The sequence below is a fragment of the Hypanus sabinus genome, chromosome 14, assembly GCF_030144855.1.
Source record: "Hypanus sabinus isolate sHypSab1 chromosome 14, sHypSab1.hap1, whole genome shotgun sequence".
NCBI classification, from domain to species: domain Eukaryota; kingdom Metazoa; phylum Chordata; class Chondrichthyes; order Myliobatiformes; family Dasyatidae; genus Hypanus; species Hypanus sabinus.
This window is the reverse complement of record NC_082719.1, coordinates 93,199,489-93,214,689: the sequence shown is the minus strand read 5'-3', so window position 1 is coordinate 93,214,689 and position 15,201 is coordinate 93,199,489. Positions and strand designations below refer to the sequence as shown.

Below are 15,201 nucleotides of genomic sequence, written 5' to 3'. Positions count from 1 at the left end.
GTGACTTAGCTACTAACCCGACGGAATCATTTCTGCTGACAGGAAAACGAACAAAGGCAAGTTACTGGCATCTTAAAGCCAGTCGCTTCGGGCAGATGGTGCTCATCAGCCACAGTTCATCTAGGAGAAAGAAAACTGGTTTCAAACCTCCACAGCATTGCAGCTACATCCACTCAAAGGGGAGGCTCTGAGAGTAAACCCTGAGGAACAATCCAGAGATGGAGTCCCTAAGACAGTCCAACATTCACTTCAATGCTGACTGGCAACTCCTGCGATGCTGCTGATGCCAGTCTGCATCAACTCTCTGCTGTTCCTTTGGATTCATCGGCTACATGGAGAGGGGAGCCTGCTACATGGACAACAGCTTGCTCTCCATATTGTTCTTCGCTGGCTTGCATGTTGTGTAGACAGCTAGGATGCAACACCATGGTCAACCCTGACCAACTGAAGGGCTCTCTCTCTCTCTCTTCCTCTGTAAATGATGACAATTAACAGATGGACCTTCATGTTCAAGTCAGCACAGGTGGACAGATGGTTAAGAAGGCAAATGGTGTGCTTATGTTCTGTGGACATAGAAAATAAAGGTTGGAGCATTATACAAGACCATAGGACCATAAAATATAAAAGCAGAATTAGGCCATTTGACTCATCAAGTCTGCTCCACCATTTCATCATGGCTGATCCATTTTCCCTCTCAGCCTCAATCTCCTGCCTTCTCCCCGTATCCCTGGATGACCTGACTAATCAGGAATCGATCAACCTCTGCCTTAAATATAATCAATGACTTAACCTCAACAGCCACCTGTGGCAATGAATTCCACAGATTCACCATTCTCTGGTTAAAGAAATTCCTCCTCATCTCCATTATAAAAGGATGCCTCTCTGGTCTGAGGCTATGTCCTCTGGTCTTGGACTCTCCCACCATTGAAAAGATCCTCTCCACATCCACTTTATCGAGGCCTTTCAATATTCAATAGGTTTCAAAGAGAGTCACCCCTCATTCTTCTATACTCCAGTGAGTACAGGCCCAGAGCCATCAAATGCTCTTCATATTACAAGCCTTTCTATGGCGGAATCATTATTGTGAACCTCTTTTGAACCCTCTCCAGTTTCAGCACATCCTTTCTAAGATAAGGGTCCCCAACCTGCTCACAATACTCTAAGTGAAGCCTCACCAGTGCTTTATCAGCGGGGAGGGACGAATAGACAAAGGAGTGGCGTAGGGAGCAATCCCTTCCCACCACACTACCAGGGATAGGGTTCCTTTTGTCCTCACCTACCACCCCACCAGCCTCCACGTCCAGCACATAATTCTCTGAAACTTCCGCCACTTCCAACTGGACTCCACCATCAAACACATCTTTCCCTTCAGCCCCGCCCCCCACTTTCTGCTTTCCGTAGGGATTGCTCCCTATGCAATCGCTGGCTTAAAGTAAATTTTACTATCAAAGTACATATATGTCACCATATACAACCCTGAGATTCATTTTCTTATGAGCATACTCAGTAAAAGCAATTACCATATCAGAATCAATGAAAGACTGCACCCAGTCACTGTGCAAACAATAACAAACCGTCCAAGAACAAAAGAAAACAAAGACACTAATAATATTAAATAAACAAATAAGTAAGTAAATAAGCAATGGATATTGAGAACATGAGATGAAGGGTCCTTGAGAGGGAGTCCACAGATTGTGGGAACAGTTCAGTGAAATTGAAGGAAGTTATCCCCTCTGGTTCAAGAGCCTGATGGTTGATGGGTAACTGCTCTTGAACCTGGTGCTGTGAGTCCTGAGGCTCCTGTACCTTCTTCCTGATTGCAACAGTGATAAGAGCACAACCTGGGCGGTGGGGGTCCCTGCTCATGGATACATTTTTCCTGTGACAACGCTTTCTGTAGATATGCTCAGTGGTGAGGAAGGGTTTACCCATGATGGACTGAGCTGTACCCACGACATTTTGTAGGATTTTTCATTCAAGGGCATTGGGGTTTCCATACCAGGATGTGATGCAACTTGTCAATACACTCTCCACCACACATCAATAGAAATTAATCACGCTTTTAGATGTCATGCCAAATCTTTGCAAACTTCTAAGGAAGTAGAGGTGTACCAAGCCTCCTAACTAGTATCTTGATTGATTTTAATCTGTGTTCCTGAATGGAAACATTTCTGCGGATTTGGCTCCACATTTCTCGCACAGTTTTTAAGTTGGTGCAGTAATTACGAAGCTTTGTCCATACTTTGGACCTCAGCTGTCATTAGTTGTTATGTAAATGTGGAAAGCCTACATACTGCATATTTTACTCATTTGCTAGCCGTTAAGGAATATGACGAGCATCGCTTAAAAGCAATCACTGTTGTTCTCTCTTCTCCTCTCTTTTTGGAATCACAGTGGATGCCAAAAAAGTGAAGAGAGCAATCACAGAATACAGATCCACAATTCCTTGAAAGGAACATTACAGCCTGATAGGGCTGTAAAGAGAGCTTTCAGCCTTCATAGTTCAGAGCATTGAGTACAGTAGATGGGATGTTATGTTGAAGTTGTATGAGATGTCAGTAAGGCACTGGAGGCACTATCTTGCTGGCAAAAGGTTCACCTTGCTGACCGACCAGCGCTCGGTTGCGTTCCTGTTCAGCAACCAACAGCGGGGCAAAATCAAAAATGATAAGATTTTGCGGTGGAGAATAGAACTCTCCACCTACACCTATGATATCCTGTACCGGCCTGGCAGACTCAATGAGCCCCCTGATGCCCTATCCCAGGGAACATGTGCTAGCACACAGCTCGACCAGTTGTACACCCTTCATGCACAACTTTGCGTATGGTACGGTATGGTACGGTACGGAGTACGGTATGTAGTTCTGATCATCTACCTGCAAGAAAGGCATCAATAATCTTGAAAGAGTTCAGAGAAAATTACACAAGTATGCTCCTGGGATTTGAAGATCTGAGTTATAGAGAAAGGTTGAATATGTTTGGATTTTATTCCCTAGTGTGTAGGAGAATAAGGGGAGATCTTATATAAATCATGTATACAAAATTATGAGAGATATAATAGGGTAAATACTTTGTTCCCTTAGTGTTGGGCTGAATTAGAACTAGAGCTTATAGGTTGAAGGTGAAAAGAGAAATATTTAAGGGAAACCAGTGAGGAAACTTCTTTACTCAGAGGATGGTTTGAGTGTGGAACAGCCTGCCAGCAGAGATGGTGGATTCAGGTTTAATTGCAATGTTTAAGAGTTTGGATAGGTACATGGATGAGATGGTATGGAGGGTTATGGTCTGTGTGCAGGTAGATGGGACGAGGCAGAAAGGTGGGACAAGATGGCACAGTATAGATGGGCCAAAGGGCCTTTTTCTGTGCTGTAATTCTCTATGTCATAGAGATAGAAATGACCCTCCTGGCTTTGTTAAATGTATTTGCTCTAAACATTCCTGGATTTAGCATCCATCAATTTCCCACCAGAGATCAGATTTCTTTTCAATGTCTTTTAATTGTATTTACTGATTCCTCAACTCAAGTTCAGGTTATTGTCATTCAACTGTATACACATATACCGCCAAATGAAACAACATTCCTCCAGACCAAGGTGCACAACACAGTACATTTAACTCACAACCACACAAAGTAATATTACCACAAATAAATTAGCAAATAATAAAGTACATATATCAGTTAAAAAGTAAATAGTATAAAGCTACTGACACTTCATGTGTGATAAGATCGTATAACGGGAATGATATATGTCAACAGAGAGTTTAGTAGTTTTACAGCCTCGGAGGAAGAAGCTGTTTCACATCCTAACGGTCTTTGTTGCAATGCTAGGAGGGTCAAAGAGATTGTTGGACAGATGGGAGGGGTTACTGACAACGCTAAGTGCCTTGCATATGCAGCACTCCTGATAAATATCTCTAGTGGGTGGAAGAGAGACCCGAATGATCCTCTCAGCATTCCTCTCAATCCTTACAAGACTTGAGATCAGATCCCTTGCAATTCCCAAACCAGCCTGTGGTGCAGCTAGACAGGACACGCTCGACGATCCTCCTGTAAAAACTGGTTAAAATGGAGGAAGGGGTTCTCTCTCACCTTAATCTCCCCAGGAAGTGGAGTCACTGCTGTGCTTTCTTGACCAAGGAGGTGGTGTTGAGGGACCAGGTGAGATCATCCATTATGTGCACTCTCAGAAACATGATGCTCCGAACTCTCTCCACGGAGAAACCGTGTATGTGTAGAGAGCAGTTGGTCAGCCTGCACCTTCCTAAAATCCACAATCATCTCTTTGGTCTTGTCCACATTGAGACTCAAGTTGTTGAGCTCGCACCATTCTACCAGCCACTCTACCTCCACTCTGTACGCCATCTAGTCATCATTGTTGACGGTATCATTGCAACTGCCAGTATTTATTGCTTATTTCTCAGTGCTGCTGAACACAGGACTACTTCAGGATTAACTAAATGCTGTAGCCTCATGGTGGCATGGTATTAAACAAGGCAGTAGTCCCATGGTCATCATTACTAACACTACACGTGATTTTTAAATATAATTTAAATTCCATAGCTTCAGAAATCAGTATTGTTAGCCAAGGCATGGGTTTATAAACACGGTAACTTAATTACTCTGCCAGCACCGTACCCAGGCTAACTTAAACCACAGATGCTTCAGTCTGGAGCAACAAACAATCTGCAGGAAGAACTCAGTGGATCAAGCAACATCTGAGAGGGTGTCACTGTATCATAGTGGCTGGCACAAAGCTTTACTGTGCCAGCAATCAGAAATTAGGGTTCAGTTCCTGCTGTTGTCTGTACGGAGTTCATATGCTCGCCCCATGACCACATGGGTTTCCTCGGGGTGCTTCAGCTTCCTCCCACGTTCCAAAGACGTACAAATTGGGGTGCATCAGTTGTGGGAATGCTCCGTTGGTGCCAGAAGCATGGTGACACATGTGGGCTGCCCCCGGAACATCATCGGACTGTATGTTTCAGTGTTTCAATTAACTAATTTAGTTTATAGCTGCACGGACAAGCAGGGAATTTCTACATGGCATGAAAACTACATGGCGCTTTAAATCTTATCATAACATGAATGTATTTCTTTCGCATTTCATAAACCTTTTCTATTTGCATCCAATTGCAGCTGTGCAGCAACAAAGGCTATATGCACAGGGGCATTTCAGTTACTATGCAGCCACACACCCTCACAGCTTGGGGGAACAGTGGTTTCAAGGTACATGTGGCAAGTAAAGCTTATCTTTATCTTTAGGAAGGAATTGTCCAGCTGCAGGGTTTCATCCTCAAACATCGAAAATTCCTTTCCACCCACAGATGCTGTGTGATCCACTGTTCTTCCAGCAGGTTGTTGTTAGTGTAGAATTGCACTAGTATTTCTTTACAACCATACATTCAATAACTTTGTTCTGCAAACTACCGCGACACAATACTGTGCATAAACAATTCACTCAACACAATGACTCCGTGCCGGTGATTCAACACACAAGAGTCATCCACCAGTGTTCATACTCATCAACTTGTTCTTTGATTCTTTTGACCGTGAAAACATGGAGGCCCCTACACAAACTCCCACAACCCCTGATGACCCTATGATTTCAGTCTCTGAGGATAATATGAGAACATCGTTCAGGAGGGTGAATCCACCAAAAGTATCAAGCCCAGATGGGGTATCTTGCTAAGTACTAAAGACCTGTGCTGATCAACTGGCTGGAGCATTCACCGATGTCTTTAATCTCTTGTTTTGGCAGTCTGAGTTACCCAACTGCTTCAAGCAGGCTTCAATTACACTAATGCTCAAGAAGAATACGATACCCTGCCTAAATGACTATTATACAGTTGCACTTACAACCACTGTAATTATGTGCTTTGAGAGGCTGGTGATGAAGCATATCAACTCCTGCCTGAGAAGTGACTTGGATCTGCTCCAATTCACATTCCATCACACTGGGTTAACAGCAGATGCCATTTCAATGGCTCTTGACTCAACCCTGGAACATCTGGACAGCAAAGGTGCTTACCTCAGGATGCTCTTCACTGAATGCTGCTCAGCATTCAATACTGTTGTCCCCTCAAAACTAATTAATGAGCTCCAAGACCTAGGCCTCAATACCTACTTATGCAACTGACTTGTGGATCTCAGTCAGTTCAGATTGGCAACAACGTCTACTACACAATCTCCAGTGTCTAATCCAATCTACTACTTCATCTTGAATGGCAAGCAACCAAATCTTCCTGACAAATCTCCAATGCAGAACTTTGTCAAAAACCTTGCTAAAATCAATGTAGACAATGTAGATGGTAGTGCAATATTAATATGCAGCAGCCTCTCCGGACTCTGGATTTGGGGATTGCTAAACGTTATGTGGATTTTCTGGTGTAGTCTGCTTTGTCGTGTGTTTTTGTGATATCATTTTGGAGGAACGTTGTCTCGGTTTTTTAAACTGCGTTGCACTTGTGGTTTCTAAATGACAATAAACTGAAATTCAATTCAATGCAATTCAATCCATTGTATTACCTCCATCAACATTCCTGGTAACTTCCTCAAAAAACTCCATATGATTGTTTAAACATGATTTACCTTGCACAAAGCCATGTTGACTATCAATAAACTGTCTCTGTCTATCCAAATACTTATATATCCAGTTCCTTAGAATACCATCTAATAACTTTCCCACTACTGATGTCAGGCTCACTGGCCTATAATTTTCTGGTTTATTCTTAGAACCTTTTTTAACCAACAGAGCAACATTAGCTATCCTCTAATTCTCTTCACCTCACCTGTGGCTAAAGGTGTTTTAAATATCTCTTCTAGGTCCCCTACAATTTCTGTTCTATGCTCAGATAGGGTCCTGTTATTGTCCATCCCTGGGGATTTATCCACCCTAATTTGCCTCGTCACCAAACTTCCTCTATAATCTGTACAGGGTCCATGACTTTGCTACTGCTTTGCCTCACAGCAATAGACTTTGTTTCCAACTCCCAAGCAATACAGATGCAAAAGAAACCCTTTAAGAGTTTCCCCATCTCTTTCAGCTCCACGTATTGATTACCACTCTGATCTTCAAGAGGACCAATTTTATCACTTGCTATCCTTTTGTTCTTAATATATCCATAGAAGCCCTTAGGATTCTCCTTCACCTTCTCTGCTAGAGCTCCCTCATGCCCTTTAGCCCTTTTACTTTCCTTCTTATGTGATCTTTTGCACTTCCTTTACTCAAGTACGTCATTTGTTCCTGTCTGCCTATACCTGCTATGCACCTCTTTCTTTTCTTAACCAGGGCCTCAATATCTCTCAAAACCCAACACTCCCTATACCTGTTATCCTTTCCTTTCATTCCAACTGGATGTCCTAATCCACTCTTGCCAGATCCTTTCTGATACAATCAAAAATGGCCTTTCTCCAATTTAGAATCTCAACCAGAGGACCAGACTGATCCTTTTCCACAATTACCTTAAAACTAAAAGCATTATGACCACTAGGTGCAAATTGTGCCCCTACACAAACTTTTGTCTCCTGCCCTGCCTTATACCCTAATAGCAGATCAAGTATTGCACACTCTCTCACTGGGACTTCTATGTACTGATTAAGAAGATTTTCTTGAACACATTTGACAAATTCTGTTCCATCTAGTCCTTTTACAGGATGGGAGTCCCAGTCAATATGTGGAAAGTTGAGATCACCTACTATCATAGCCTATGTTTCCTGTAACAGTCTGTGATCTCTCTACAAATTTGCTCTAAATCATGCAGACTGGTGGATGATCTATAATTGAAGCCCATCAACGTGGTCATGCCTTTTTTATTCCTCTTTTCTACCCATAAAGCCTCACTAGATGAGGTGCTCTCCAGTCTGTCCCAAGTGTACAATGCCATAACATTTTCCCTGACTAGTAATGCCATCCCTCCCTCTCTAATCTCTCCCACTTTATCATGTCTAAAACAATGGAACCCTGGAAGATTGAGCTGCCAGTCCTGCCCCTCCTACAACTGTCTCACTAATGGCTACCATGTCATATTTCCACATGCTGATCCATGTCCTAAGTTCATCCACCTTTCCTACAATATTCCTTGCATTGAAATAAATGCAGCTCAGAACTTTAGTCCCACCATGCTCGACTTTACAATTCCTCACATTGTATGTAGGCTTAAAAAACATCTTTCTCTACAAGCACTCCACTATCTGTTCTGGCACTTTGGTTTCCATCCCTCTGTAACTCTATGATTATGAGGCTAAGCACAGCTACAATGCCATATTTAAGTTTGCAAATGACACCATTGTCAATGGTTAAATCAAAGGTCGTGATGAACTTAGAAACATAGAAAACCTACAGCACAATACAGGCCCTTCGGCCCACAAAGTTGTACCGAACATGTCCCTACTTTAGAAATTACTAGGCTTACCTATAACCCTCTATTTCACTTAGCTCCATGTACCTACCTAAAAGCCTCTTAAAATACCCTATCATATCTGCCTCCACCACCGTTGCCGGCAGCTCATTCCATGCACTCACCACTCTCTGAGTATAAAACTTACCCCTGACATCTCCTCTGTACCTACTCCCCAGCACCTTAAACCTGCATCCTCTTGTGGCAACCATTTCAGCCCTGGGAAAAAGTCTCTTGACTATCCACATGATCAATGCCTCTCATCATCTTGCGCAGGGACTTCAACTTCAGAGATAATGGCTTAAGTACTGTAGTGATAGTGTTTTAAATTGGAGATATGGGCAGAAGTACGATAGTACTGATACTTTAAGGAGATATAGGCAGTAGTTCTTTAAGATTGTTGTAGCGGGGGTGGTAGTGGGGATAAGCTCCCACTACCGATTAAGTGCTTCCAAAGGCGTGCGCCTCAAGTAGCCTCTGACAACCAACTCCAGTTCCTGACGTTCACGTATGGCTCAGCTACTAAGCCCGGAGGAAGTGCTTCTACTGTCAGGAAAAGGGGCAAAGGCGGGTTACTGGCGCTTTAAACCAGTAGCTTCGAGCAGATGGGGCTCATCTGGGAGAAGCAAAACCTCCGCTGCCTTGCGGTACACCCACTCACGGGGAAAACTTTGGGAGTAAACCCAGAGGGAAAATCCTGAGCTGGAGTCGCTAAGGCAGTCTTAAGTTGAGTTCGACGCTGACCGACAACTCATTTGGCTGTTGCCAGATTGTATTGGTCTCTGCCGTTCCGCTGGGTTCCTCAGCAGGGTGGCTTGCTACTTGGCCAGCAACTCGCTCTCCATACTGTCCTACCCAGGCTCGCGTAGGTGGACGGCTAGGTCGCAACATCCACGGTCGACCCTGACCGACAGAGACCTCAGCAGCTCAGCGTGCCTGGGCAGAGGTACTACACACGATAATGATGGAAATTAAAACACGGATCTAGATACTTTCTGTAAACCCAACCATTCCATTATCTCGATGTTCCAGGAGATAACACGGAATTAACTTGACAACAGTAATTTCAGAAACAAGGAATGCGCTCTGCTCGGTTTGAAAGTGAGCATCTGGGTTTCTTTTGCCACCGGTCGGCAAGATCACGGGTTGAGCTCTCCTGAAGTCGAGAAACTCGTGATAATTACACAGGGCCAGCGGACAGGATTAAAACGAACAGGACTCACCAGTCAGCAGAGCATGGAATTGTAAACCCCTCTCTTTGTCCTGATGTGAGCAAACATCAAAGAGATAAGCTTTGATGGGGCCGTCGATGAAATCTGCAGAGAAGTCGAAGATGACCACGCCGAGAACAGTTATCAGAATACTCCAAAGCTTTCTTTGTCTCCCGTGTTTAATGACGGCTAAAATAACATTCCAATCAGTTAATCAACGTCAGATTAGATTATACAGTTAGTTAAAGACCAATTCATGCATGTAACACAAGAAGGTCCGAGCCCACAAAACAAAACACTAATATTGTCTTAAATATTTAAAGATTCTGTAAAAATAACTAAGTCATAGCTGCAGTTCGGCAACTTTATGCCTCGTTCAAATTCGCACGAATATATATTTTAAAAGGTTTTACCGATACTCGCCTGTTACCAAGGCTTCTCCGTTAAGGAACAGAGTCATCCCCACCACCAGCAGGATCCCAATGGCTAAAATGTAGGGTCTCCTCCTGCCCCACCTGGACCGGCAGTAGTCGCTGGCTGAGCCGAAGATGGGCTGGAGGATAAAGCCCAGAATGGGACTGACGAGCCACACAATGCTGTAAAGAGTATTAGGCAGTCCCACGCTCAGTAGCACCGGGGTCACGAAAGCCGCCTCGGCGGCGTAGCAGAACTCCCTCCCGAACATCGCCGCGCCGTGCATGAGAAGTCGCACGGCGGATCTCTTCGGGGGCTCCGCGGGGTCGTGTGGGTCCGCTCTCGGTTGGCCGCATGTCCGCACCTGAGATGGGAGTAACTGGGACAACTCGTCCCGGGTAGTTGAGTGGGTCATAGTTCCTCTTTCCCTTCCCCGCGTCGACAGCCGAAATATGTATGATTCTGGTACCCACTAATGACGCGCATCTTCGCAGAAACCTGAAGCGATGGGGAGGAGGGATTGAGGGTGGGGAGAGTGGTTGGGTCAGTCCAAGGAATTTGTTTGGACCTATCACACATGTAAACACTTTTATAAATACGAGAAAGTCTGCAGATGCAACAGATACAAAAAGCTGGGGGAACTCAGCAGGTCAGGCAGCTTCGAGCTTCTTCATAACTTTTATGTGTGTATAAAACTCCAGCACTCTGCAACTGTTTCAGAGTTTCTTGAATACTCACCTAATGAAAACCTTAAGCATTTACTGCATGGGGTTTCTGATCTGCTCTACAATGATAAATTGATATTATCAAATTCAGTGTCCGGAATCTGAGCGACATAGATTCACTGACGGGTGCAAAGCCGATTTGTAGCCGTCAGTGTGTGCGTCCCTGATAAACGTTTGTTCTCAACTTTTAATACGTGTTTCTGAAATAACCGTCTGAAAACGTTGCGCTGAGGAATTCACTTTAGATTTTATTTGGATTAGATTAGATTAAATAAACTTTCTCCCATGTAGATCTGAACATCACTGAAATGCGTCGTTTGCATCAAAGCCAGCACAGTCCGAAGATGTGCTGGAGACAGCTCCAAGTGTCATCACGCTTCCGGCACCCTCAGTTTCCTAATCCTAACCCGTCCATCTCTGGAACATGAGAGAAAACAGGAGCACCAGGAGAAACCCACAAGGTCACGGAGAGAGCGTCGGAAGTAAACCCTGATATTCCGATCCTTGCTGCTGTAAAGCATTACACTAACTCCTGCGCTACTGGTCCAACCTTTATGAAACGGATATTCCATCAGTGCTCGGAGTAACTGGGCTGGTGGCGGCGTCAGAGCGGCCGGGACGTTGGAGAACTTGCTGGCCGGGGTGTCAAAAGGGCTGGCTGAGATGTGGGAGAAGAAGTCGGTCAGGTTATCGGTCAAGGAGAAGGTCAGCATATCAGAGGAGAACATTGGGGTATCGTGAAAGGCGAGGGACGGGATACTGGAGGGGCCTGCTGGGAGATGACCAGTCTGGGCGGTGTTGCTGCCTGCTACTCAAAATGATCATAGTCGGTGCAGTATAACGGTGGGAGATTGTCTCAGACATTTCACTTGCGATCGCAAGACTCTGTTGGACGTTGACAATGTGAGCGGCCGCAGGCCTGTTACCCTTGTCTGGTAAAGGTACAGACGTTGGGAGCTGTGTAGCTTTGGCTGTAGAGAGGACTAGGCCTCAAGCCTTGGGCTTGCCTGCTGCAGCTGACCAGGGGAGAAGAAGCGGAAGTGCTACAGCATGTTGGCCGGGCTTGGTTGTGGCTGCCCTCTCCCGTCAGGGCTGGCTTCTCCCGTCAGGACTGGCGTCCCCTCTCCAAGCGGTAGAATGACAGACTGGATTGTGTGTGTCTGCACACTGCCGGGACACTGCTAGATATTGTCGTGCAGGGTCTTGGACTAAACATGTATGCTATTTTTTTGAGTGAAAAGCTTCTTTGTTCACTATTTTACACCTTGACCCTAAAGGAACGCTGTCTCATTTAGCTGTATTTATATATGGTTTGAGTGATAATCAAATTGATTTGAGTTCCTTCAGAAATATAGAGGATATTGAAAACTGCTTTTCTCCCATTTAAGACCTTGTGGACTAAACTTACTAATAAATTGGTCGGTCAGTTGGTAAAGTGGTGAATCAATTTACTGATTTAGGGTTGAAAGATTGAGAGAGAAAACAAAATATACAGACCAAGGTAGCATCAGGGTTTATCGGGGCAGTTCAAGGACATGATGACAGTGGGGGAGAAGCTGTTGTTCAACCTTGTGGACAGGTGGCTTCCCTTGTTACCAGTACTCTGTATCTTCCCTTCATCATGTATTGGTTTGCTCCAGTTGCACCTTTCCTAAATATATTACACTTTACATTCAATTGCCACCTTTAGAGTCAAAGGAAAGCACAGCACACGGACCTTTCCATCCAGCATTTGAGTCTCTGGTGGAATTAGATTGGTGAGGTTGGCTAATCCTGTCATGATCAGTTAGCAAAGGGAGACAATAGCAGAACTGGTTTCAGGTACACTGCGCCCGAGTCCTTGGAAAGACCACTGGATATCTGGGCTTCTTACACTCCAAAATCTCTCTAGCTTGTGGATACTGCAGAGGAAGAGAGAAATAGAATACAGGCAGTCCCCGGGTTACGTACGAGTTCCGGTCCTGAGCCCATCCTGAAGTCGGATTTGTACGTAAGTCGGAACAAGTACATCCTTTATTATTTAGCTAAATGGGACAAGTGGGGGCTGTACTGGGTTTGGGTATTTGATCCTCCACAATATTCTGTGTGGGAATTTAAATTTAAACTGGAGGCAGCAGTGTTTTTTTTACGAGGTCGAGTTTCGAGCTCAACATCAACCCGGCACGGGAGCGATCTGTCGCTGGATCAAACTTAAGCCCGGCGCTGTGCCGCCAGCCAACTGGAAGGGAGGGGGGGCGGGGTCAGGGTGAATCTTACTAAGAAAAATTTAAGCCAAATACAAAGTTAAACACTCAACGCAGGGTCAACAGAAACAACTTTAAATGGCGGATGTGTCGCGTTCTGACTTAAAATGGCGGACGGTGTTCTCCTTCCTTGGTTCGTAAGTACGAGTTGTCTGTAAGGAGGACATTCGTAACCCGGAGACAACCTGTAGATGGCAAGTTAAGTGGCATGCTTATAGAAAATGGAAGTTCTTTGGCTACAGTACATCTACCTGATAACAATAAAGATAGTAATTAGGCAAAAACAGAAAATACTCAGCTTGAAATTTAAACCTTATTTCCCATTCCTCAGATGCTGCCAGACATATTAACTGGGATTGGCCAGTGTTTCTGGCTTATTTTTTCGAGTTCCAGCCTTTGCAGATTTGTTTTGATTTTTTCAGAGGGAAAAACATTGGGAACTTACAGGAGGTGAAAGAAATCACTGTTGTAGTAAGGCACCTGAGCATCATATGGGAAGAAAGCCCGCAGTGTAAGAGCCTGCAGTGCTTTGTTGTAATTCAGTCCAGATAGACAGTCTAGTGACTGAAAACCAGGAGGTAAAATACACTGACACAAAGACAGATCCAATTTCAATTATAGCATGATCTAAAGGTTTAAAGATAATCTTTATTTGTCACACTTACAGTGTCACCCATGACCTGATAGATAACACATAAACACAAGCTTTTCATGACATCTCAAAGGACGTGACAGTGATGAACCAACACCAATAGCAATACCAATCAGAGGGAGAAATGAAGCCTGGGCTAAGAGGTTTGGGGCATCATGGTAGTTTAGCGATTAGTATAATACCAATACAGCACCAGTGAACCGGGATCAATTCCACTATTGTCTGTAAGCAGTTTGTATGTCCACCTCATGGCCATGTGGATTTCCTCCGGATGCTCCAGTGTCCTCCCACCTTCCAAAGAAGTATAGATTAGCAGGTTAATTATAATATGAGTGTATTTGGGCAGTGTAGGTTCATTGGGGTGGCAGGGCCTGTATCTCTAAACAAAAAAAAATCTGGCAATTGAATGCGAGACCTCCTGGGAGGAACTAGTCAATAGTTTGATAGAGATTGGTTATACACATAGAAAATTAAAAACAGCCTTCTGACAATAAATCAAGGAATTTGATGCAGAAACAAATGGGAGCCTTAAGTAAAAATTAAAATCATTAACCATGGATATACAGTAAACACAAAGTACACTGCAGATGCTGTGGTCAAATCAACACGTACAAACACGCTGGAGGAACTCAGCAGGTCGGGCAGCATCCGTGGAAACAAGCAGTCAACGTTTCGGGCAAAGACCCTTCGTCATGACTGAAGAGGGAGGGGGCAGGAGCCCTATAAAGAAGGTGGAGGAGGGGAGAAGGTGCCAGGTGAAAAACCAATCAGAGGAAAGATCAAGGGGTGGGGGAGGGGAAGAAGGGAGGGGATAGTCAGGAAAGGTGAAGAAGGAATGTAAGGGGAAAGCACTGTGTAGTAGAAGAAGGCAGAAGCATGAGAGAGGTGATAGGCAGCTGGGAGAGGAGGAAGAGTGAAAGCGGGAGGGAGAGAAGTTGGAGAATTTGATGCTGCCTGACCTGCTGAGTTCCTCCAGCATGTTTGTACATGGATATATAGTACTGGGCAAAAGTCTTGAATACATATGTATAGGTATGGTGCCTAAGACTTTTGCACAGTACTGTATTTGTCAATGTGAAGAGGAAAGCAAGTTTGTAATTCTGGCGGGACCAAAGGATGTTGGGAATGGCAAGGGTAGAGCGCCATGGGAGGGGTGTGGGACAGGTGGCAGAGAAGGAGTGCCGGGGTGGGCGGTGGCACAGGTGCAGACACATCCAGCCCTGAGACACCAGGCAAGGTTATTGATTACAATCAACTGATTTATTGATCATTACAGAATGTTTCTCTGGTGCTTCCCTCTCCCTCCCGTCTCCCTTCCCCTTTTCCCAAACATGATTCCCCTCTCCCTGCTCCCTTCCCACTCTCAGTCCACAATGGAGACCCATAGCAGTGCAATATCCATAACATTGCTATAGTGCTGTGCAGAAGACTCAGGCACCCCAGCTATATCTGTACATCTAGAAAGCACAATGAAGGCCTTCATTGGGAGTCATGGGATGCAGTGCTTAATGTTTAGTTGAGTCAATAAAAGCTGTAAAGATGTGATGGATCATCCAGTT

The 15,201-nt window shown here is 44.6% G+C and overlaps 1 protein-coding gene across 1 annotated transcript in view; it reads right to left on the bottom strand.

Annotated features, from left to right (window-relative positions):
- Positions 1-10,485, bottom strand: part of slc45a2 (solute carrier family 45 member 2) — a 50,145-nt gene extending 39,660 nt beyond the window's left edge. Inside the window, exons 1-2 of the mRNA XM_059989656.1 lie at positions 10,032-10,485; positions 9,621-9,797 (exon numbers count right to left, since the gene is read on the bottom strand). Coding sequence (XP_059845639.1) covers positions 9,621-9,797; positions 10,032-10,437 — 583 coding nt within the window. The 5' untranslated portion in view covers positions 10,438-10,485. The remainder of the gene's footprint in view (positions 1-9,620; positions 9,798-10,031) is intronic.
- Between the last annotated feature and the right edge of the window lie 4,716 nt (positions 10,486-15,201).